The sequence below is a fragment of the Seriola aureovittata genome, chromosome 17, assembly GCF_021018895.1.
Source record: "Seriola aureovittata isolate HTS-2021-v1 ecotype China chromosome 17, ASM2101889v1, whole genome shotgun sequence".
Classification (NCBI taxonomy): domain Eukaryota; kingdom Metazoa; phylum Chordata; class Actinopteri; order Carangiformes; family Carangidae; genus Seriola; species Seriola aureovittata.
This window is the reverse complement of record NC_079380.1, coordinates 19,951,003-19,975,962: the sequence shown is the minus strand read 5'-3', so window position 1 is coordinate 19,975,962 and position 24,960 is coordinate 19,951,003. Positions and strand designations below refer to the sequence as shown.

Below are 24,960 nucleotides of genomic sequence, written 5' to 3'. Positions count from 1 at the left end.
CTCAAGAATTAGAAGAGACAATATCATTCTCATGTCTCAGGCAGTTATCTTAGCATGAACCCTGGAAATGTCAAAACAATTGTCACAGGTCATAAGCACCTCTAACTAAGTTTTTGTCATCTCCTATGAAGTTGACATGTCATTTTTACACTTTGGTTGTTGTACAAACAAACGAGATGTAAAGTGCCAATAAGTGAGCTTTACAGGTGATTATAGGTGGATTTTGCCTCCTTCAGACCAAGGCAGGTGAACTGTTTTCATACACATACAAGAGTGGTACCAAGCTTTATAGCTGTGTCCAAATTTAGGGGTTGCGTCCTTCGAAGGTGTCGCCTTCGTAGCGGTTGTAGACTGCAAAGGCTGAACTGAAATCAGACAGTCTGGCCTATGGAGGATTTCCATTTTGCGTCACCAGCTGTGCCCGCCCTTGCTGTTGATTCGCAAAGCGTCACTCTTGTTGCCTAGCAACCTCGACAACATGTAACAAAAACTAGGTTTCAAGGCCCTTGGTTTTTTAATGTCGGTACCGTCATCTGTTCAACTGAGCTGAAACCTAACGCTTATATTTAAAAGTCTAATCCTTTGGCTTTCTGTTGGTGACTGTTTGCTGCCATATTATTTTCTATATCGATGCCAAATGAATTTTGGGATTTGTTTTGGGCCACGAAGAACCCACTCGCTGGAGCATTCGTTGCCCAGGAAAAGAAGACCGTATTTCTCTTTTCATTGGAAGGAGTCTTCAAAATGGGACAGCTAAGTTGTGCCGCTGTGACACAATCAGTCTTCAAATATAGCGTTCAAAATAAAAAAAATTAACAGCTTATGTTTCCTTGTGGGGAGCGACGAGGTCAGAGCCTAGTTGCTAGGCATTAATACTGTATATACTGAACTATAATAGTAACTATAAAAGTAAAGACAGTGTGTACCATGAAACAGAACACAAACACCCATATATATTTCCATTGTTGTTTATTGGTCAGTATTTCTCACAGGCAATAATAATCATTGTCATAATAGTGCACTTTTCCTTTTTTGTAATTATACTACAGACATTTCTCTTCGTCGTTGTTGTCATCATTTATTTTGTTAGCGGTTTTTCTCGACCCACCCTCCCCCACACACCTGCTCCTCCCTCAAGTTTTTTTTCTGACATCATGAATTTCTCCAGAGTGAAAAAAAAAACGTTCTCTACAGTGTGGAGTGGAGGGTCACGAGATGAGGGGGTGGTCGTGGATGTGGGTGTGGCAGGGCACGGGGCGAAGGGGCACCTGGGCGGGAGACAAGAGATTATAGTCGTATAATTCTATCTGCAGAGGAAGAATGAGCAATAATGATGAGAAGAAGAGTGGTACGGTGACTACAATGATGATAAAAGATAGTGAATGCTACATAGATATGAATGGCATACAATGGAGACAGAGACAGGCATACAGTGTATACAAATGTACACAGCATCTGCGTTGAAGTATACAGTGTATAAAATGTATACGAGGGGAGGGGTGGGGGTGTGCTGATTATATAAGGGGGTGAGATATGTGCAGTTGGGACGAGGATGGGTGTGGAGCAGGATTCAAGAGGTACAAAGAGGAGGAATGGGGGTAGTAGCAAATGTTAAGTGAATGGCTGAATGGGGGAGTGAAGGGGGGGTGAGGGATGAAGCGGTGAGATCTCTTTCAATAGGAGAGTTTAGCGAGTAGGGGGGGGGGGCCTCTCAACCACAAATGTGGTGAGGGTCCCGTTGCGTCTTTGAATGGATTTTGAATCTGAGCGGAGCAAACTCTGGAGCAGCCTTGTTTCCTCTTCTGCTTTCTTCCCATTTCTATCCTTGAAACTAGATTCTCTCTTTCTAAAAGTGGATGTAGGTGAAGTTGACTCTGACCTCGTGTTAAAAAAAAACAAAAGACCATGACGAAACACTCTCTGTCGTGTATGTGTGTGTGTGTGTGTGTGTGTGTGTGTGTGTGTGTAACTTTAAAGCTCCCTGACCTCTTGACCTTTCCAATGTGTGCACCTCACTGCTAGATTCTCCTAAGGGGGCCTTCTTCGAGCGCCAGGATGGGAACAGAAAGCCTCCAATTACACAAGAGGGGAAAAGACACATGTACATGTAATGTTAAAACCCAGCACAGACTTAACAACTGAGGGTGCTGTGCAACTGAAAAGCACAAAACTGTCAAGAGGAACAGGCAAACTTCCCAAAGCTCTCAAAAACTATTGCATACCAAAACCTCACCTAAGGGCGTGATGCTTATCTGAAGAGTCCAGTTTGTATTTGGATGTTAATCCCTTGTGTAAACTCAGTCTAGGATGTTGACTGACAATTTGTAACCACCTTTTCCAGCTTTCCAGGAATTTGTGAAAGACTGAGAAAGTACAGAAACTGGCAGCTGAAACTGCAAATGAGTGTTTCACTCCATTCTTGGTCATTTAAGATTCAGTTAAGTGCGCAGAGTGAGTGAAAACACTATTGAAAGTCAATTAGGAATGTGTAATGGCTTCAGCGGGGTGCTGGTATGCATGAATGAACACTGACTGTTTCACTGGGAATGAAAATGACAGGAAAATACATTTGTGTTTGCAGTCGCTGTTCATGAATCATTTAAAATAATAGTTCAGGTTATATGATGTGGGGTTGTGTGAGGTACTTACACATAGTCGGTGTACTACCTGTAGTAGATTCAGATCGGTGTGCTGCCAGATTGGAGAAGTAGACACTTGTGGAAGTAGAGTGGACGGGGTAAGCATTAAAAAAATGCCCACTGAAAAAACGTAATAAGTGTATGCTTTATTTTGAACTATCGTATTCCTACGCACAAGCGCACCTACAGCGCACACAGCTGTTTGAGTCAGAAAGAGCTAAGTGTAAGTATGCTGGTGCGTAGGAATACGTAGTTCAATGGTTGAGGAAATGTAGTTCCAAAGGAAAGTGGTGAAAATATTCAAAATAAAGCGTGTCTACTTCTCCAAACTACTGCAGGTAATACACTGACTATGTATAAGTACCTCACACAGGCCCACGTCTATCACTTCTGAACATGTCTAAAAGCCTGCAGCCATGCTAGCAGCTCTGTGAGACACAGTTATGCTTAGAGCTAAAACAACAGTATGCTAACATGCTCAAATAGACAATGCTAACATGATATTGTTTAGTAGTATAATGTTTTGCCATGTTCACCTTCTTAGTTTAGTGTGTTAGCATGATAACATTTCCCAGTTAGCTCTAAACAAAAAGTGCATCTGAGGCTAATGGAAATGTTAGTTTTGCAGTATTTGATCATAAATCAAAAGTAGTGGACAAATCAAAACTTTGACCTGACAACTCAGCTAAACCAAAAGTCAGATGATCCCAAAGTCAGAAGTATAGGAGAACATGAATGTTGTGCAAATTCATCCAGCAGATGTTGAGATATTTCACTGGATGAGGGAAAACTTTGACCTGCTGGTGGTTGGCTGGAGTGTATTTTTGAAGCATCAGTTAAAAAAAAAAAAGAAAGAAAAAAAAAAAAGGTAGGAATTATTTTTCTGTTTTTCTCAGGTAAAGCTGGTTTGCTCTGCAGTGTCAGACATCTTGAAAGTTACATTTCCCTGTCTTCACCAATCTCTCGCTGTTCCTTTCATACAAAAAAAACGAATAAAAACAAACAAAAAAAATCACACTTTAAACAAATACATGGCAAATAAATAAATAGATAAATAAATACATTTTCAATAAATATATGGAACAAAAATATGTTTACACTTTTGCAATTATTTCAAAAAGTTTTTGACATTCACATGGCTGGCGCCACCCTCTATTTTGATTTTGCTGGTGGCACACACACAAAAACATTTAAAAAACACAGAAGGACCAGAGCAGAGACAAAGAAAAAGGAATGGAAAGTTAAAAAAAAAAGAAAAGACAAACAAGCAAAAATTTCATTCTTCATGTGTGGCTCGATTTCCCCGTTTCCCCTCTCTCCAGGCATGTGTGCAGAGTCTTTATGACAAAAGACACAACCCCGTCCTTTTTCTTTTTTTTCTCAATTTCCCTCTTGTGAAAAGTTCTACATTTTTTGTTCTTCTCCTCTTGAGGCTTTTGTTGGGGCTTTGGTAAGCCCTGCACCGTTCTGCATCTATTGTCTAAGAGGAACATGGGAAGGGTTTTGGTTGCCTAATTGTGGGTCTACAAAGATTAAACACTGGGTTGTCCGGTTCGACCAGCTTCTCTATTTTCTATCCACGTTTCCAAGTACTGTAATTTCATGGCTTTTAGTTTTCATCTCAGTTAAAAGACAGGTTCAAATCATTCTTAATACATTACTCACATGCCAATATATACACTGAAAGAGCTATTGGTCACTGTAATCACTTATCCTCTCCATACTGGCTCTGAAGTGATCCCTTCCTGACAAGAGATAAGATACAAAACAATTGAACAACGCAAAAGTTTAGCTGTTGTTAATATGAAGTTTTAGCAGTCCGAGTCTTGTGCCTCATCTGCAGCATATATTTGAAATGTAATTTTCTAGTTGTAAATCTGAATCAGAAATATTGGCACTTTCTGGCAGCTATGGTATCCTCCACCTGGCAGAAATAACTAAACAGGTGTTGACAGGCCACTGGCAACATGGCAGTTAAGCCACAATCGCTAGTTGAATAGAATTCACCATTGACACTAATACAGGAGATTTAGCCAATTCAAAAAAACTTTGAATTTTTTATATTTACCCTCACGTGTTAACAAACCACTTCGAATATGGCGAACAGTGGGGGTAAACATCTGGGAACAATCCATGAGCACTGCTCTTATAGGAATGATGGTAGAGATGTCTATATATAGCACTATATTTGTTAAGTTTGGGATTAATTACCCTTAACAACGAACTCTGGCTGACATTCGTGACATTATACATCAACGTTTGTTTGGTTTTCAGGCACTTCCTTAGTTGTAAGTTATGGCCCTGGTTGGTCCAGGACTGTCCCGGTTTCAAGGTGGGTTTCCCGATTCCCGACAAATATCTGTAAAACACTAAAATGTCTCAAATTGTCCTGGTTTTACCAGAACTAAAATAATATTTATAATATTATATTTGTTTTCAGTGTTTACATAAACATTTATCATGTTCTGTCTCACTCACTATATCATTAGCTACCATGTAGCTAGCTAGCTAATTAGGCTATCATTAGCGCCACGAATTGGTTGAAAACTCAAAATTGTTTTAAAATGAGAACCTTATAAAGTGGTCTTAAATCTACCATGCTAAACAAAGAAAAAAAAGAGTATGTCTCATAAGAAATCCAAGGTTTAACAGGCCTGCTGTCCCTAGTCTTGGTTGCTAAGATATGATTGGACAACTGCTTTACAGAGGAGGGGTTTAGTGAATCTTAAGACAGCTGAAGCCTCATCTTAGCTGAGGCTGAAAATTATAACGCAATTTTGCACGGAACAATGGTTGTGGATTGTGTCCCTTATCTTTCACAGCCAGTATGTACAGCAGGAAAAACTACAATAACTCTTTCATTGTGCACATGGTATATCAATGTTGTATTAAGATAGACTACAACTAATCCTTTAACAAAACAAAAGACTTTCATCATCATCTCAAAGTGAGCTGAAGAGGCTTTTGGCAACTTGTTCTTTTGTCATTCCTTTGCAACCACACGGATACACGTTGCTAGCTATCCTCTGTTTCATCTCTATCTATTCCTCTCCCTTTCTTCCAGTGGGAGTATTTACTTGTGAGAGATTCTACCTGTGGTGTGACTAGTGTCCTGAAAATGGGGCTAAATCTAACTAGCTATCCGCTTTTTCCTCCTCCGTTAAAGGCAATATGGTATCATAGCTTTATCAGTTTAATTCAGAAATAATTGTGGGACTTCGTTGTTTCTCATACCCTCAAGGAATAGTTGTGTCCATTTTATTTTGATTTTCACCTAGCTGTAGGCCTACATTACGTAGACCACCTCAGATCCATTCTCCGTTATTTCTGTTTCTTGCTTTCCTCCGCTCTCTTAGAGTACAACATTAAGGTTGCTCATTATTTGTATCATGTCTAAATCGGGTCTCGCTCATTCTTTTTGTCAAAAGACATCATCGTGTTGTTGCTTTGCTTGCGAATTACACATTTGTTTTCAATTAGAAAGTGACGAGAAGAGAGGAGAGCAGGTTTCTGGTCATGTGACTCATCGTGTTTGGTCAGGTGGTGCTCAGGAGACTTGATGATCCAGGCGACATTTGGCTGGACAGGAAATGATAGATGAGAATGCATTGAAGTGCTTTGTAATTGGCCAGCATCTTCCTGTACCATTTTGACTAACTGACGGGACGTTTTCTGTCACATTTGAACCACGTGTTGCATGTGATTGGTCGGTGGGAAGGTAATGTGCTTTCTTTGATTGGTCGGAGTGGGTGAACCGTGTGTTTCCCCGGCTGTGAGCTTTTTCATGTATTTCTCTGGTAAGGTGGGACTGTTCGGACATCCTGTCTTTAGCCTCGTCCCTCTGGGGTGAAGCTGCCCTTGAAGGCTGACTAGAGATCAGCTCGACCTGTGTCCGCCATTTCTGCTAGAATCAGCCATTTGCAGGGAATCCTCCGTCATATCCTCAGATCAGCTTCAAGGAAAAACTTCCCCCTCCTCCATCCCATTGCTAGGGAGTAATGGTAGGAAGCAAGGCAGGAAGTAAGGAAACAGGTAAGGAAACAATGTGGGAAGGACGGAGGGAAGGAAGAGAGAAAGGCCTCTCTTCCACAACATTCTTCTCAGGGATGAGACTGGGTCCCGTTTGACGATGAGAGGAGTCTGGTCTTGTCCTTCCCTGACCCTCGCCTTTGTAAGACGGTGCTACTGCTGCTCCCACTTCCGCTCCCCCCATCCGCTGCACGCTCCCTCTCTCCCCGCTCCCGATCCGATCCACTTTCAGAACGCCGAGAGTTCTGGCGCGAAGGAGTGCTGGGCTGGCGGGAAAGCTGACCGTTCCTCTCATCTGAGCGGCAAGAGGTGAAATCAGGGAGAGAAGGAGTGAAACAAACCAACTACTGGTACATGTAGTGAATATATGTGTGTGTGTGTGTGTGTGTGTGTGTGTGTGTGTGTGTGTGCGTGTTACACACCAGCCAGTGCCTGCACAGAGGGCTGATCATGAGTACTCAGGAGCTGAGCCTGAATGGTTTCCACCACTCTTTTGAATCTGCGACTGGGACCTGAGAGGAGAGAGGATCAGCTCGTCAAAGATTTTAGGTTGCCCTGGCTGAGAGAGCATTTTTTTAAAATTGGGAGAAATTAAATCTGAAGCATATAAAGTGAACATACACATTGAAACCATATTCCATATATTCCAGGCAATAACTTTTTTTGGCCACTTGGAGGCAGCAGAAATGAGCTACATTTCTGGCCACCTAGTGAATGAAAATCCTTTCAGCTCTGTTATTGATCTCCATTTACAGTTTTTACAGTTACTCCATGTCTCTGTTCTGAATCTGTGTTCATGAACTAGTTGCTAACTTTGTCTGTCTGCTGGTTGGTACAGGGGTGGTGGCCTGCAGGTGCCTGTTTCAGCTGAAAACAATGCTATGGTAGTGATGACAGTAAGACAGTAGGGTTATGTACGGTGGCCCTGAGAGCTCAACACACTGGAACTTCAGAAAACTCATGCAAATAGACAAAACACAATGAAATTCAGAAAACATCATCATCATATGCATGAATGTATTACAATACATCCAGTCACAGCTTCAACAAGATACTGTGACCACACCTCTGGCCTCTGCTACTGAGGGAGGGGACGACAACTTAGAAAGAAAAGTAGCACACTGACATACACATGTTCACCTTATATGCTATATTACCAATCCTGTCTCTGTCTTTCACCCTTTAAACATATTCTTTTACCTGCTATTAGAGTGAAGGTGACGCTGTAGATGCCCATCTCCCTTCTTCCTTCCCTCTCCGCTCGTTCCCTCTCTCGCTCTCTCTCTCCCTCGGAGAAAGCAATGTCCACCTGTGTCCACCAGTTTTCACATTAAAAATAGTCACAGCCATTTCTGCATATCTGATGGTATATGTTTCTGTTTGTGGAAACATTAACTGTAGCGTTTTGCAGACTTTATGTAAATATACTGTATTACAGTTTTATTTCTTTCATTTTTCTCCTCTATTTGCATTTATAAACCCTGACTGTTGTATAATAATATGTATAATATTATTTCATGTGATTATAAATAAAGATTTAGAGGTAGAGGAAGAGGTATTTGCTTTTATTTTAGTTTCATAGCAGCTTTATACTTTGTTATATTGACAAAATAAGAAGTCAAAAACTTCTTGAAAGCATTATTTCCACATCTGTATCTGCTTCATTCAACACTTCCCTAAATCTACATGTACTGTATTTAATGCCTAAAATAAAACACTCTGAAATGCACAGAAATGTTGACTAGAATTTGACCTAAACTTTTATCAGCGCTGAAAAGATTAAAAAATAAAATAATACCTGAAACTTGACAGGCTTCTGGAAGACAGAGGGGCCACCAGAGGACTTGTACTCTGCCCGGAAACTGTTCTGAGACACCACGCTGTGGCTGAGGGACGGGATCTGGAGAGGCCGGAGAAAAGGGGTAACGTTTGGCAAAAAAAGCAGATAAAGTAATGCTGGCAGTCGCAGGGGCTTCTCTGAGCTCGATCGTACTCACGGACAGAAAGGCGTGGACGATGTCAGCCTTGATAGAGCTGAGCGGCTTGTCTCGAATCAAAACAAAGATCTGCTCCTCTTTCTCCAGGCTGATGAAGTTCCCAAACCAGGACCTCTTGGCCAGTCTGCAAATAAACAAGTGTTTCACACTTTATTTTACTGACGTCAGTGAACTCACACTGCATTTATGTTCAAAATTACATTCACAGGACAGATCAAGTAAGGAGCCGTAACTAATTTGATCTGGTGTCACAAAATAGTACAGAGCTACGGGGCCAGTACAAGAAAACGCAAAGCCTCTGCTAGCAAACAATGCTAGCAAACTGCAGATACGTTAGCAAAAGCATTCATTTGGAGTCATGTTTCTGGCCACCTTGTGAATATTCGACCAGTATTCCCCCTGCTTTTAGCTTTGTTGTTCTTGTTAACTAAGAAAAATACTAACAAAAATGTTCCGTCTAAAGCTGACATGGCAGTTTGTACTCAGTCAGATCAAGTTGATTCGGGATCTTGAAACCTTGAAAGCTCCAGAACAGCTACTAAACGGACCGTGTGTTGAAACTGTTTTGTCAGCTAACATAACAAACTGTTGTTGTTTTGTATTCGACAGAACAAAAAAGACAGATAAACTGGGATGTGTGGGAACTTACTCTGGACTGGACTCTGGAGTCAAACTGGACATGTCCTCTGATGTAGGGACTAAAAACAGAAAAAGAGAGAAAGAAGAAGGGGAGACAAAAGGAAAAGGGCAGTGAGTCTCTCAAATTAAATTACCCTAATTACAAATGATCACAGAATCATACATTACTCAACACAGCCACAGGCTTGTTTCTTGGTAATAATAGATTCTATCTTGGATACAGATCTAGAGTAGGGTAAATCTGATTGTTTAAACTGTTGCCAGAGCATTAAGTTCACACTTGTGTGTCTTACCCCTCTTGTGGAACTGTAATGTCTATGCGACATAAAAGTGGACCCTGGGGTGAGATTGGCGTCGCCAACTTCCTCACCCGCTGAGCCCTGATTGGAGCGGCACCTGGTCCATTTTTAAGATGTAACATTATCTCTCATCTCATCATTCACTTTGTCTTCAGCTTCGCTCACCTTGCAGTTTGCGCCGATGGAAGCGCGGCGAGCCCAGCAGGTTGTTTTTGAATGAGTTGAGCCTTGTTCTCCAGTGGGCGGAGCTTGAGGCGGCCATCCCGCCACTGCCGCCCGGGCTGGAGGGCGGGGTCAGCGACAGAGATGCCCCGCCGGCTCCGTCTGCTCTGGAAGAAGAAGACGACGAGGAAGAGGAGGGAGGGGTGGTGGAGGAAGGGTGTTGGATTTGGTGCACAGGCGTGCCCAGTGGGGTGGGTAGCGGTGAGCCCTGTGGCGTGACCTGCGAAACAGGAGGAGGGGTGGCAGAGGAGTTAGAGGACGAGTGGACGTTCTTGGACTTGAAGACAGATGGAGAGGGGAAGTTGAAGAAGCGTGGGATGGGGGAGAGGAGCGGGGATGGAGATGGGGAAGGGGAACGTGGAGCCTGAAGAGGGAGGGACTTCATGGAGTGAAGCTGGGGCCGTTCAGCGGGGCCCTTTGAGGGCAGGGTCTGGGTTTTTGGGTCAGGCGTTGGGCGGGTAGGCCGAGAGGTGGAAGCACTTCCTGGTTTGGGGTCTTTGGAGGAGGAAGCGGAGGTGACTTCTGATTGGCTGAAAGTGAAGACCGGGCTCTGATGGGCAGACAGAGAAATATGGGGAGAAGGAGGGAAAGAGGGATGGACAGAAAGTAATGGTCATGAATTATGATTCATGGACACAATTCTTCAACAAGCCTCGATCAGATGTACCAAAGGGAATCTGAATTTTTATCTCTAGCCTTACGTACAGTTATGTGTGTGCGTTTTAGTCCTTTTCATTGACTTTTGTAGGAGGCAGCACAGTGTGTCCATGAAATGAGAATGTGCATGGCTGACAATGTGACAGTATGATGGAGAAGCATGACCAGCAGTGACAGTCTGAGCCGGAGAGAAAATAGATCATCACAGGAAATTTGTTTTTGTGTTTTTGATGGCCAAAACTGATATTTATATAGTGAAGCAGCCGATGATGTTTACTATAGTGTGTAAGCTATATGCTGTTAATGTCCAATAGAATTGATACTACTCTCACGTTTGTACTGTAAATATGACTACTAGCAGCAGTCAGTTCATTTACATACTGGAGCAGCTAACCTGACTTTGTCCAAAGTAAATCTAGCACTTCTAAAGCTCACTAATTACCAGCTTATGTCTTGTTTGTTGTTGGTTCCCCCACATAAAACCACAATGTGTCATTTTAAAGGTCCATATTTTACACCTTTCCTGTGTGACATTTGAAGCGTTGATCCATAAGAAGACATATTTGTGGTTTTAAAAACCAAAAACCATCTCTATGTAGTTTTCTCTCGGGCTTCTCTCTGGAGCTCTAGTAACGAAAGGTCGGTGAGCCAATCAGAAGAGAGGAGGCTCTGAGATTCTCTTCTGATTGGCTGACTGCTTTCTGAGTGAAGATTTCAGGTAAACACCAAATCAACCAAATCCTGTAAGGTTGGATGGTGGTGTCCAGGTGGGCAGAGCCTGGGGCATGGCTGAAGGTGATGACTACTTTGTTGTGACATCACAAAGTTACAGAAGTCCTGTTGGCTTGTTTTAAGGCTCAGTTTCTGAATTCAGACTGTGTACATTTCTCTGTGGACTGAGCGCTTTGATACTTTCACAGTATTAATATAGAACCAAGAATTGCTTTATAATCAAGAAATACATGGAAATCTCACTTTATACAACATTGGACCTTTAATACTTTGTATACAGGTTAAACAAAAAAGATATAATGTGTTAATTTTGAACATCACAGGTTCTGGTAAGCTGTTCCTAGTCTTTGTATTAAGCTAAGAGAACCAGCTGCTGGTGGTTGCCTCATATTTACAGTGCAGACATAAGAGTGGTATTGATCTCATGTAACTCAGGTCAAATCCTATTTCTTACTCTGGTTATTGATACATGATGCAGTCAGTAAACATCACTGTCACAAACGTATCACATTAAATAATGCACGCTGGAGAAATATGGCATTAATACAGCAGTTGCTTCTGTATGTGACTAAATGTGATTGAAATGCTTCCTTCACTGCTGTGCACACAGAAAAATGGAGGTAAAGTCGACCAGAGAAGAGAAAAGAAAAGCTCTGATAATGTAAAGTAGAGTTGAACGGAGCAGGGTAGAATAGAGTAGAACGAAGCTCTTACCCTGGGACTGCTGATTGGACTGGAGGACAGACCTGTGGAAGCCCCGCTGACTGAACGAGACCTTTTGAAGACAGCAACAAGAGTCATCGAGGTGAATCAGACATTCAGCAATCAAAAGACCATTCTGTAGTTTATAATCTTAAAGTTATGATTATTAGTCCCATGTGTAATTGTGATATTAATTTGACTACTGCCAAAATTTTCAATCAGCTAAAAAATATCATGATACATCAGTGTTGGTTCATACCTCTGGCTGTGTGCATTAGTGTCCAGGGCCCTGCGAGGTGGCGTGGGAGACCCCTGTTCTGTGACACTGAGGACTTCCAGGCTCTTCCTCTCTGGACGACAGCGGCCATGGCGTGTCAACATGGGGGAGTCCACACGCTTCCTGGGCGGGTCTTGGAGGAGAGAAATATTATTAAAAGAGGATGGAAAATGGAGATGGGAAAAAATATTTACATCTTATAAAGTTCTAAAGTTTGAACTGTATTTATGGTGAAAGAGCAACACTTCTCACCAACGTCATTTCTGGGTGGCAGATCCTCGTCCTCACAGCTGGGGTATCGCTCCTTCCTGTCCAACAGGAGGTAGTAGATCATCTTCTCCTGGTTCTCCCTGCAGAAAGAGACGCAGAGAGACACAGAGATCAAAGGTTAGAGACAAAGACAAAAGACACAGAAAGAGGTTGACTGGCAGAAAAAAAAGACACAAAAAGAATGAGGCTTTTCAGGGTCGTCACGACTCTTCTGACAACTATTGAGTGTCTGAAAGTGTAAATAATGGCAAAACTTGTAATTACTGGGCAGGTCAGGTCATATATTAAGTAGCATTTAATGAACTGTTTCTAAATAAAAATGAATGAGAAACTTTAAACTTTGCATTGTTTCAAACTATTCAACACAGTTAACAGTTGACATTTTTGTTTTGCCTTAATTAGCCCACAAACTAATTTAGCAAAATATCTATTGTTAATATTAACAAGGGTCACCGCAACTGTAGCACAATTTAAACCTGCTTTTATAGATCTGGCCACTTGGGGCAGGGTAAGGGTAAGAAACATTTCAAGTTCAGGATTCTATTTCTATTACTTCTTTTCTTTTACTCAATCCTAACCAGCTAGCTCTGGCTCGGTTGGCTAATCTTGTCACTTTCCGATACCGAGTCACTGTCGCGTCCAGTCTGCCCTGAATACGTGGTGCTGCTCAGAGGGAGTATTATAACCTCTTGTATTATAAATGCAATGATGGTTGAAGCTCTTGACAAGGCTGGTAAGTAAACAGCTGTTAATAGCAATGTTGACTATGTAGCAATAGCCTTCACAAACCCGCCCTCAACTGACGATCTGAAGTCCAATATTTAGCTCTATCATGGGTTCTCACTATAAGGAATGCTCAATGCTCCACTGTGTTCACCAGCTAGTCGCTAAAGTTGTCTGTCTGCTGTTTGTTGCTGGGCAGGTAGCACCTGCACACATAGTCATTTCATCCCTGGTTACTATAAAAATATTTATTGGTGCAGCTTTTAATCTGAATGCCTCAAATTTGTTTGCTTTTCTTGTTGAACAGGACTGCACTACTACTGCTGCTGCTGCTGCTGCATTGTGAATAGTGAGAAGTCAGATCAGTTTGGAATATAAAGGATGGGCGGACAGAAAGAGAGAGAGAGATAAAAGAGACATTGTTGATATTGTTGCTCTTGTTCTTGTCATTCCAGGCAGATTAATGATGTAAGTAACTAACTGGCCACAACAAGACAAAAAGCACAATGAGAGAGAATTTAGTTAAATATACACACAATTATAACTTCTTTATTTTAGCGTGAATACAAGCACACCTGTATTTGCAAACTGCATATGGCCTCAGCGAGACTTCATGTCTGTGTTCTGTGTATATTAAACTCATAGGCAGGGGTCAGTAGATACAACTGAGACATAGCTGTATGTTTACCAGCTGTGATAGTGAGGCTGGTATTGTTTTCACCTTGTCAGTCTGTGTATGTGTGTCATCATGGCAAAGTGTTGTCCTGGAGACACCTACTATAGCGGGAACTACCACAGAGACAGTTTTGACAGTACTTTGGCAGGTGTTTATGTCTTTGTCACCACAATAGTGTCACAACCATGAAAGATACCGTCACAAAACTTTACAGGTGTGTGGTTAAGATCGATATGAAGGCCACGTTTGAAGATGGGTGTAGTCTGACCCATGAGTACTGAGCTCTCATGTATGTACAGATTCTTATTGCTTTATATCACAGCATATTTGCTTCTCAACATTTAAAGTGGAAATGTTTGATGGGTTATATTTACTCACTCCTCACTTGTAAGGTCCTGTGTGAGTTTGACCCGGTCTCTGAAGCACCCTAAAGAGTACATGCTCTCCAGCACGTCAGGGTCCAGCTCTGTTAAGGACAGGATCCTCTTCACACACACACGGCGAGGAGGCGGCTGCTCTGGGCAAGGCTCATTACGACCACTCCTGACAGGAAAACATCAGTATGTGTAGTTAGTATGTACAGTTAGACACATTAGGTTCTAACTGTAAAAGTTCACAGCAAGCATTGATAGACAGTAAGGTCCTACAATACACAGATTTAATGTCCACTGAGGGAGAAGTAAACGTAAAATTCCCAACAAAGGAAGGATACCAATATAGGCTGGTATGACACTAGATCAGGCTGATTTAATTTAAAAATGAATGTGCAACTTACTGGTACCAGGCGTGTTTCTGTATTGCTTCTAGCTGTAATCATAAAAAAAACAAAAAAAAAAAACAAGACAGTATTAAAGCACTGATTGACATGAAAACATGCCCTCCCATTGTTACAGCTGATTTAACCCTGCAATAACAGCAATAAAATAAAGACGAAGCGTCTACTGTACAACTGAACACTGGGTGAACACTGCTTATGGAAGGTTTAAGCTTGTAATGTTTAGTTTAGCTGCTCTGGAAAGTCGCATATGTGTTTCAGGAGCCTTTTAATGTTTTAATGTGTCCAATACTTTGGTTGATGAGTAAATACCTGCAAAGCGAATGGCATTCCCATCAGCCTCAGCTGTGCTGTGTTTAGTGCTAATTAACAAATGTTAGCATGCTGAGTGAGATGGCGAACATGGTAAACACTACACCTGCTTCATGCTTCACATCAGCATGTTAGCATTGCCACTGAAAGGATGGCAGCATGCTGACATTAGCTTTTAGCTCTAAGCACCTCTGTGTCCAAGTAAAGCCTCAAGGCCACTAGCTGCAGGCTGTAGACTCCTGCTTCTACATTTCATGACCCCAGGAGAAGTTTACTCCAGCACTCCTAAATCCCCTGGTGCATTATATACTCTGTACAAGTCCCCTCTCTGCATTAGGACTGCATACAGTGTTAGCCATCGCATCAGTGCTGCACAGCGTCTCTTGGGGAGTGGAGTACTTGAACAGCTGCAGTTCTGCAATAATGTAAAAAGTCAAAAGTGGGGCTACCGTGAACACTATATTTGTGCATCTGCAGACAGGAGAGTGGCTTGCAGCTGCACACAGTCAGAGCTTTGCATTCGTTAACTCGGTTATGAAGTGCTGTATGCTGCACAGAGGAGACACTCCAACATTCCCGCTCCCTAACCGATAAGAATATGATGAAAAACTGAAGATGTCCTGGTTGGTTTCCTAATGCTCTGCTTGCTAACTGAAGATATTCTGGTTTGAAATCTGTCTCCTTGCATAGTGGGTGGTTTCCATGGAGGGAACTAGCAGACAGGCAGACAGAGAGAGACAGTCTGACCTGGTTTCAGGCTTCATTAATCAACAGCTCTTCAGACAAACCCACAGCTTTGATTAAATCTGCTCTGTTTTAGCCGAATGACTAACTGACCAGACTTTTTCCTTTCTTGTCCTTACTTTACAGCACCATGCCAACCACATTATCACAGCTACCTCTGTCTTTTCTGTCTGATAACCAGGAATTCATTTCCAACCCCACATGCCAGCTTTATCCCAGCTTCCTTTTATAACCTGCAGCCGAGTGCGGTGGAATTTCTTCGAGCAGTCCTTTCACTCAGTCATTCATTTATTCATTCACTCACCCTCCCCTCCCTTCCCTTCTGTCTCTCCCTGGACTGACAGTCTCTTTTCAAGCCTTGCTTTCAGTATGGAAAGTTGACATTTGGGTGAAAAGGAAAAGAGCCTTCTTTTCAGCAACTTCATCCATCCATCCATTCATATTGTACATGCATATACCTCTCTCCCTCCCTACATCCTCTCTACATCTTGGTCTCTTCTCCTCGTAAACTGCTAACTTTCCTCTGAGGACGGAAATAAAAAGTCCTGTCATGGCTGACTCGACCTCCTCCTGCCTGTAAGCAATACCTTAAGCTCATCCTTGTGCTCTGTTCCTTCCACCTTCCTCATCCTCTCTCCATCGTCCTCCCTCTGTCAGGGTTCATTTCTGTCACATCTCGAAACAAAGCCTGGGGCTGGGGCTTTTATTTTCTTTCCTTCCCCCCTGTTAAATGCCAAGCTTATGCTTGGTGAGCTGTAGAACTGATGTGGTGCAACACGAGCAGCAACGATTGACCATTTGAAAAGCCCCAACCCAGGTAGCAAAATAAATCCAGCCCATGCTTGTTTTCTGCACGCCTGGTTCCACGCCCCATATACAGCATGATTGTCAGATACTACAACCCCATCTGGGCCTATTCTGGCGTGCACACACAAAATCTTGCGGCTGTCAATACCATAGTATAACAGCCAGAATCTGCCCAGATATGGGCCAGACTCGGGCCGAGGACCCAGGCGTATGTTGGGCCAGATGTTTCATTTTGCTATCTACCTCCTTATGTCCTGCTGCTATGCCTGGAAGGAGATTTACCTCTTAGATTTCTGTATAATTCCTGGAACAATTAGCCCTTTATTTCAAACAGAGGAATACAAAAGCACATTTCTAGACAGTGACCAATGTTTCTGTCAGCTGAGATGACAACTCTTGCAGACAGATTTTACCAGCTGTATCTAGTTTTTTTTTATGTTTTACAGTGGACTTGTTCTAAAAGGAGAACCCTGTAAAAGAGTCTTGGCTGTATACAGGATATTGTGCTAAAAGACTGAGGCTAAAGCTGCATGTCCCAGACAAAACTTCAGCATCCCAACCAGTGGTTGATCAATATGGAAGATGTGGAAATAAAAAAATAAAAATAGTATTGTTCTTTTATTGCACTGTAGAGTTAGTTAATCCTTGTATTGCTAGGGAGGCTCAGCTTGTATACTTATAAACTACTCAGAGAGTATATTTTCACTTTTAACCTTACAAGAGAAAAGCTTTTAGGACATAGACTCACTAACGTGTTTGGCTAACATAATGCTATCTTGGGCAACATTGTTTGTATGGTTGGTTGCTGCAGTGAAAACCTCCTGAAATGCAATAAAGAGCAGTAGACAGCTGCTAATGTCCAGAGCTGGTACGACAGGAAGTCGCCACCACAGGGAACACTATCTGAGGGGTTAACAGACTTCAACACAAGACCATGGGTATGCTATTTTAACATGACCTGTAACCCTACCAATTAATGTATGTTCGTCCAGGCTCCTTGACCCTATCAGTAAGGCAGGTTTACAGCTGTTGGTAGTTAGCACATCGGGTCGGGAATGCTAACGTTTGCAGCTATGGCAGCACTTTGTTGAATTCATTCTTAACACGTATGCTCTTATGTTGTTAGTTTTGGAAAATCCAAGCTCTAAACACACTGAGTATCACTCTTACTACAGCCCCATGCCCCAGAGATCTAAATCTTGACAGGTCAGCCGGTTGCTAAGCTCTGACTTTTTGCATGAGTTTTGCAAATGGTCAGTTTTGTTCATCATGGCCACGATTGTGGATGTGATGGCTGCTCTTCTGGGTCCTCTGTGAGGGGTGCACCAAAATAAATATACAGTACCTTCAGTAAGTAGGCTCATGTATACTGTTTCACTCTTTGACTTGCTGAGTCATGTTGATAGTGTCTGATATTCCTCTTCTCCCACTGACTGACATAATGAAACAATGCCCCTATACATACATTAGATTTCTCTACAATAGATTATTTTTATTGATCATTTTTTGCCAATATCCTCCATGATTGTACAACCTACTCAAAATGTCATATCTCATCATTGCACTGCAGTGTATTGACACTATAAATGAAAACATGCATCTCATTTTGTACCTCATCAACTTCTACAATGGAGTTTTATTATTGTTCATTGATGGATCCACGGACCATGTCCCTGCCACAGACCCAGACGTTCAAAGTGCGTCCCTTTTAGATATTCTTTAAGGTGTTTTTTTTTCAGTCTCCCTCCTCCCCACGATCTCCCCCTCCTCACCGTGAGTCTCTTGTCAGGGTTGACTTCTATCATCCCCTTCAGCAAAGCTTGGCAGTCAGGAGGTATAAAGTGGGGCATGTGGAACACTCCGCTCTTCACTTTCTCTAGAAGCTGCCGCAGGTTGTCGTGGTCGAAGGGCAAGGCACCCTGGGAAGGGATGGGGAGACACAGGGAGAGGAAGAACAATGATGAGAAATGGAAAAGACTATAGGACTGTATGTTTTTAAAGATAAAGGAATAGTTCAACATTTTGGGAAATACTTATTCGCGTTCTTACAGTTGGTTAGCTTAGCTTAACTTAGCTTAGCATAAAGAATGAAAAAAGGGTGAACAGCTAGCCTGGCTCTGTCCAGAGGTAACAAAATCCACCCACCAGCACCTCTAGAGCTGACACATGAACACGTTATACTGTATGTTGTTTGTTCAATCCGAGCTTTAGAGGAGCTTGTGGGCGGATTTCGCTGCCTTTGTCAAACTAATCCTTTTAAGGTACCCTGTGGAGTTTTCTTGTAGACAAAGATAGCTACGTCTTTACAAACTCCATTGTATCTGTATTTTAAAAAATGTATTTTTTGCCTCCGTGTTCACTAACAGCATTTTTCTTCCCTGTTTTGTGTTGGTGCACTGCTACGGTTGTTGGCACGTTACCACCACAAACTGTCAATCAGGAGAAACATGTGAAATCGTGTATTGTGTGGCCCACACGCTCATGTATCCTCACAACCCTCACAAGGGCCGTCGAGCACAAGATACAAACAAAACAATTCAATCATCAAAACGTGGCCAAAAGCTCCATGAGGTACCTTTAATACTGCACACTGATAAGCTGACAGTCAGACTAGCAAGAAAACCATGTATAAAGTTCAATGTGAATATTGTTCTACATGAGATGAAAGGCAGGAATCAAAGGGGAAAGACAAGCAGCTAATAACTGGAAGAAAAAAAATAATAAAAGGATGTTCTTACCACAAGAAGAGCAAAGAGGATGACTCCACAACTCCAAACATCTGCCCTGCGACCATCGTACTTCTCCCCCTGATACATGAACGCAAGGACAGGGAAGCATTAGGAATGCAAAAACACACACACACACACACACACACACACACACACACACACACACACACACACTGAGAGGTAGGTAACTTACCCTTATGACCTCTGGGCAAGCATAATGCGGGGATCTGTAAAGACAGAAGAGGGAAATGATTAAATGATTGAATTCACGTGTGCATAGGGCGCTGATTAATGTGAAACTCTAGCCTGAGTGTACAAAAAACAAGCACACCTGCTCTTTTATCCATGGAGTAGAGTGAATAGGTGAATCCAAGTGAGAGCTACAATCCCTTACTAATTTTATCTGTTAAATCCATGTTTCTCCTGACGGGCAGATGGTTTAAAAATGTTTAAGCTTCTGATGAATAAAGCTATTGATTATGTAAAAAAGAAGCACAGTAGGGCATGAGTGGATGTTCCTAATGTTCTGCACACGTGTTGATGATGTATCACACATACGGAGACAAGCAAGATTGAACCTCGTACTCACCCACAACTGGTTTCCAGCAGGCTGTCTCCGACTTGTAGCGAGGCCATGCCGAAGTCTGCTATCCTGATGTTGTTCTTCTCATCCAGGAGAAGATTCTCTGGCTTCAGGTCTCTGTGACTGCACACACACACACACACACACACACACACACACACACACACACACGATATTTAAGTACAGTTTGATGACAACTGTACTGTACTGTTACTTGAGTTGGATTTTAAATGCAGGATTTTAACTTGTACTGGGATATTTTCACATTGTACTGGTACTATTGTATCTTAATATTTTTTCCACCAGTAAAGAACCTTTTTTTGTGTGACTCTATAGTCAGTATGAACAACTCCATCAATGTGTTGCATTAAATGATAGCAGAGGATCTAGGAATTATTTTCTAATGGCTTATAAAATAAATGACTTATGAATCAATTTAAAGAAGATATAACAGAAAGTGTCTCACAGACCATATGGAGTGACTGTGGCAGAAGTCGAGGGCAGAGATGATTTGTCTGAAGAACTTCCTGGCCTCTTTGGGGGTCAGCCTGCCCTTCTTCACCAGGTAGTCAAACAACTCTCCGCCAGACACATGCTCCAAAACCAGGTACCTGAGAGACAGAAGGGCAGCGAGGTCAGAGAGGTGAAAACAAGGGAAGGGAAGGATCCTTGGTAACAAACACCTAAAAAAAAATTAAAAACCTGCTATCGACATTCATGCTCTTAATTCACTGCTGCCTCCTCTATACATGCAAATGCATCCACACTTAAAAACACACTCACAACCTTGTATATCTTTAATGTCATGTGGTTATTTATCTCAGTCTTGTCTTACAGAAGCTTTTTTCCCTTTCAGATTCAAGGTTGTTTCTGCTCTGGCAGAGACCCAGAGAGAGAGGATTGGAAAAAAAAAAAAAAAAAGTCATCAGAAAGGAGAAAGATAAAGAAATACTCACAGATATTTGTTATTCTCATAGACATCATGCAGCTTCAGAACATGGGGGTGCTCTATTAGTTTAAGAATAGCTATTTCTCTCTCCACCTGGATAGACAGAGGGAGGGCGAGACGTGGAGAGGGAGAGAAGAGGAGGAGAAGGGAGGTTAAAAATGATGGGAACGGAAATGTAAAAAGGAACAGGGAAGTACATATGAGAGTTAGGTATAATGCGGAGCAGAAGGAGACAGTATTAAATGTTTCTGTACGTTTTTTAGTATTGACTTCAAGGCAGAAACAAGTTTAAATGCAGGGTCATGTACCATCGCAAGCTAGCACACCGTTTAGCTACAGACATATTTAAAAGTAAAGTTGTACTAATTTTTATATAAACAATGAACTTAATAACTATGTTTCATGTGTCACTCTTATAGACAAACCGACCGACTCTGCAGCTCCTCTTAGCTTCTTTTTAGCTTCATTGCCCACAACTTTTCTCTTTTCTGACATTGTCACCACTCACGACAACACGGTTTACAAACTGTTTTTAGTTAAAAAGTTCTGACAAACCAGCTGTAAGCTGACTGCCTAGCATCAGATCTCAGACAGACGAAGTTAGCGACCAGGTGCTGAACGTAGCTAGTGAAGCATTTAGCAGCTAACAAGCTGGATATTTCCCTCAGGGGCTGGTTCAGATCAAAACATAGCTAAAAGATGAGTGAGTGTTAGACTTAAATTTCCTTGGTGGTGGAAAAACAGCTCCAAATGAATGCTAATGTTGCTCCTTGTCTGCTCTGCTAAGATTACTATAAGCTAAGTTGCTGATATTAACTTTAAAATGTGAATTTATGCTTATGTTGTGTTTACAACCTGTCGTAGTTATGACAGATAAGACATAATCTGTTTATCTATGATATGATGAGCAGGAAGACAAAAAAGCGACAAAGCCACGTGTAAAGCACCAACATTAAAAAGCTACTTCACTTCCTTGTAGTTTAAAGGACCTCTTTGTAAGTTTTGCTTTTGCTAAATAGCCAGTGTTAGCATTAACAGCTGTTTACTTACCAGTCTTGGTAAGAGCTTCAGTCATCATTGCATTTACAAGTCAAGAGGTTATAATATGCCCTCTGAGCAGGGCAGGGCAGACTGGACGCTCCAGTGACTCGGCATCGGAAAGTGACAAGATAGTGTGATAGTCTGGTTAGCATGCTAACTTGAGTAGAAGAAAAGAAGTGATAGAAATAGAAGCAAAAAAGAGGTTTGCTTTCAACCAGTGGAGACAGTGAGTAAAGGAATTAGGTTTTTTTCTAGACTGTTAAGTAAATAGCTGTTAATGCTAACATTGGCTATGTAGCAGTAGCAAAACGTACTAATAGCTCCTTTCAATGTGCTTTAGCTGACCTTCCCAGCCAAAGCTAACAGGCAGCAGCCCAGCAATGCAGTTACTGGCAGTTAGCAGTAGGCAATGGGCAACTTTCCAAAGCAATACAAATCAGCACTACTGTATAAACCAGAGGACTGAGGACCAGAGGCATGTACAGGGCTGAAGGGTGGCTTTTTCTTTTTGCACTTGTTACCAATATCTGTCATTCGGTCAAAGAATTAAACTGAAATTTTACCAATTTTATGTGGTTTAACCTACAGAAACGTATCTACAAGTGTCTGATTCTCTAATCCCAGGTTTTAATTAAATCATTGTTATTGAGATACTGATATATTTGTATGTACTAAAACAAATGATACCACAACATCTTCCTTGTTTCTAAAGTTTTCCCTGCACAACCTGCTGTGTTTAAAAAAAAAAAAAAAGACAAAGACTGCACAAAACTTCAAGTAATCAGCCACATTAGAAACACCAGCTTATAAAAGCTATTTAATTAATTTTTTTATTTCAGTCCAGTGTGTTTCAGCTGCAGCAGCTTTCATCAGAGGGGCTTAATTAGCAGACTGAAATCATCTCTATTGTTCGGTACACAGAAGCAGTGCCCACACACTCGGCAGCTCCAAGTTACAACACACTGATGGGCTTTTCTTGACAAAAATAAAGACTCTATTTCTGTAGGTTGGAGAGTGCAAGCCTAACATGATTTGGGCCTATAGCCACTATAATTGCTGCCAGACTACTGGCCCAGTCGACACAGCGCATAGATAGATAGATAGATAGATAGATAGATAGATAGATAGATAGATAGATAGATAGATAGATAGATAAGTGCTGTACCTTCATTAGAACTGATTCAGAGAGTTTCTCTCTGTTGACAATCTTTATGGCCACCTTCTGTCCTGTTATACAGTGGACACCCAACTTCACCAGCCCTGCAGATCCAAAGAGGAAGAGAGAGAGGGAGAGAGAGGAAGCAAATGTTTGAATATCAGAAATCAACATTCAGTGTGAAAACTGGAAGGAAGGGGTGTCATAAATAATTCAAAAGGCTTTACTGACATTGTCACAAACATTGGCCAAACTCAGCTCAACAAAAGACTGATTGGAATATTTGTTAGGAGGCCCGCTGATGCCTTCTCCCTCAGCAAATACTAAAAAATAGACCCTGTAATGAATTTCAGGTCGTAGCAGAATAAAACCACTGAAGATAAGAAGACAAGCAACAAGGATGATGATTAAACCATGAGCTCTGAATATCATAGGAATGTTAAAGGGTGTGTAAGACCCTGGAATCAGCTGATGCACCTCGCAGACAGTCTTATCCGCCTTGCTGCAAGACTCGAGGTAATGTAGGAGGTTCCTACCTGTCTGTCCCTTCCCGAGGGTCTTCTCCAGCCTGTAAGGCCCCACGTACTGGCTGGACTGGCCCACCGTCAGCTCCTTGCTGCTCATCCTTCCCGAGATGAAATTCCTATTCCTGATATAAGGCAGATCAAGATAGTGCTCGGTGCTGCTCCGTGCGTAATGCCGTAACGCACATCACAGTCGGCGGTGGAGAGGAGAGGAGAGGAGAGGAGAGGAGAGGAGGTGCGGAGGACTGGTCGTGATCTAAAGCCGGGCCCTGCAGGCTACTCCCATGCACTTGTTTGTCATGCGGTCAGGTCCGTGCTGGGAGTTTCCACTCTATAAGGCCTAGAATAAAGTATTTTCCAGTACCGGGTTGTGTCTCTTTCACTACAGCAGCATCATTCAGAGGGAAGGTAGAAAAGATCAGCAAAGAAAGGGACGTTGTGAGGTTTGGCCGGAGCCAGTGAATAGTACATCAAACCCACCCCTGCTATAAATAACAGTAGTTTAAAGCTGATTGATCCTATATAGCTTATGCAGCTGGACAAAAGTGGAGCAGAAAAGAAAAAAAAAATCTCATTCAGACCTGGACAGGAAGGCTACATTTGCCACAGATTGATTTCTGTTGGAGCAGAGTCTCAAATATCCCAAGTCAGAATGCCCTGATTGAATCCATTCTCTGATCGATATCAGGGACCCCCCTCCTCGCTGCTGCTACCGTCCGAAAATGTTTTCATAATTCGCCCTTTTTTTTTCCTCAAGCCAGGCCCCGTTTGGTCAGGATCTGCCTTCCTGTGCAGACGCGGCGTTGTCCAGATAATAATCTATTATCACAACAGCATCAGCAAGAAGAATGGGTTTTCCAATATCCGGTGCACACTTTGGCTCACCCCCTCCCCGGCCCTGCATCAGGAAATAGAGGAAGAGGGGGGAGAGCATCAAAAAGGCAAACAGCCTCGGGCAGACCGGGCCAGACAGGCGAAATGCGCCCGCGGTCAGGACAGCTGCAGCGGGGAGAGGTGCGCTCGGTGTGCCGGGGTACGATCAGCGCTCGGCCCGGTGATTAATCCTGTTTCTAGAAACAACAAGCATCCTCAGCTGGTTTGGTGATAGCCGACTCCCCGCCTCTCCTCCCTCTGCTCCCTCTTCCTCCCTCCCTCTCCCTCTCCCACTCTCTCTCTCTTCCTCTCTGTCTCTCTGTCTCTCTGCCCCTGGCCGGCTATGCTCATGATATCACCACATCTCCTCCCTCAGCCGGAGCTACACTGTTGCTGAGCGCACAAGTAGGCTTGCAAAAAATTTTTTAAAAAAAAATCGCCTTGGAGAAAATAATCTCTCAGGTTGTCAGAAGTTACGCGCATCCACTGGAGTGTTCATCATTCACGGGATGGCCTCCTCCGCCCCGCTGCTGCTGCTGCTGCTGCTACTGCTGCTGCTGCTTCTCTTTCTCTTTTTCCCCCACTCCTCCTTCTGCTTCTCTCCA

At 42.5% G+C, this 24,960-nt stretch overlaps 1 protein-coding gene across 2 annotated transcripts; it reads right to left on the bottom strand.

The window, feature by feature from the left end:
• Window positions 1–952: 952 nt before the first annotated feature.
• Window positions 953–24,960, bottom strand: brsk1b (BR serine/threonine kinase 1b). 2 transcript variants are annotated; one of them, XM_056402103.1, is made up of 20 exons: window positions 23,495–24,960; window positions 22,968–23,062; window positions 20,769–20,854; window positions 20,283–20,423; window positions 19,819–19,935; window positions 19,423–19,456; window positions 19,239–19,307; window positions 18,273–18,419; window positions 14,638–14,669; window positions 14,241–14,405; window positions 12,446–12,543; window positions 12,176–12,326; window positions 11,929–11,989; window positions 9,769–10,375; window positions 9,315–9,363; window positions 8,666–8,789; window positions 8,467–8,568; window positions 7,869–7,977; window positions 7,091–7,180; window positions 953–6,963 (listed from the first exon to the last, which is right to left on the bottom strand). In XM_056402103.1, exons 1-20 carry the CDS (start codon window positions 23,580–23,582, stop codon window positions 6,740–6,742), a joined length of 2,589 nt encoding a protein of 862 aa, XP_056258078.1. In that variant the 5' UTR covers window positions 23,583–24,960; the 3' UTR covers window positions 953–6,739. The 2 variants fall into 2 exon arrangements, with proteins under 2 accessions (XP_056258078.1, XP_056258079.1); XM_056402104.1 differs by having other exon boundaries at window positions 9,769–10,045.

Coding starts and splice junctions, on each gene's coding strand:
- brsk1b (XM_056402103.1), bottom strand. CDS start 23,582: ATGAGCAGCAAGGAGCTGACGGTGGGCCAGTCCAGCCAGTACGTGGGG. Junction 20,424..20,768: donor TATGAGAATAACAAATATCT/GTGAGTATTTCT, acceptor TCTGTCTCTCAG/GTACCTGGTTTTGGAGCATG. Junction 6,964..7,090: donor CTCTGTGCAGGCACTGGCTG/GTGTGTAACACG, acceptor CTTGCCGCTCAG/ATGAGAGGAACGGTCAGCTT.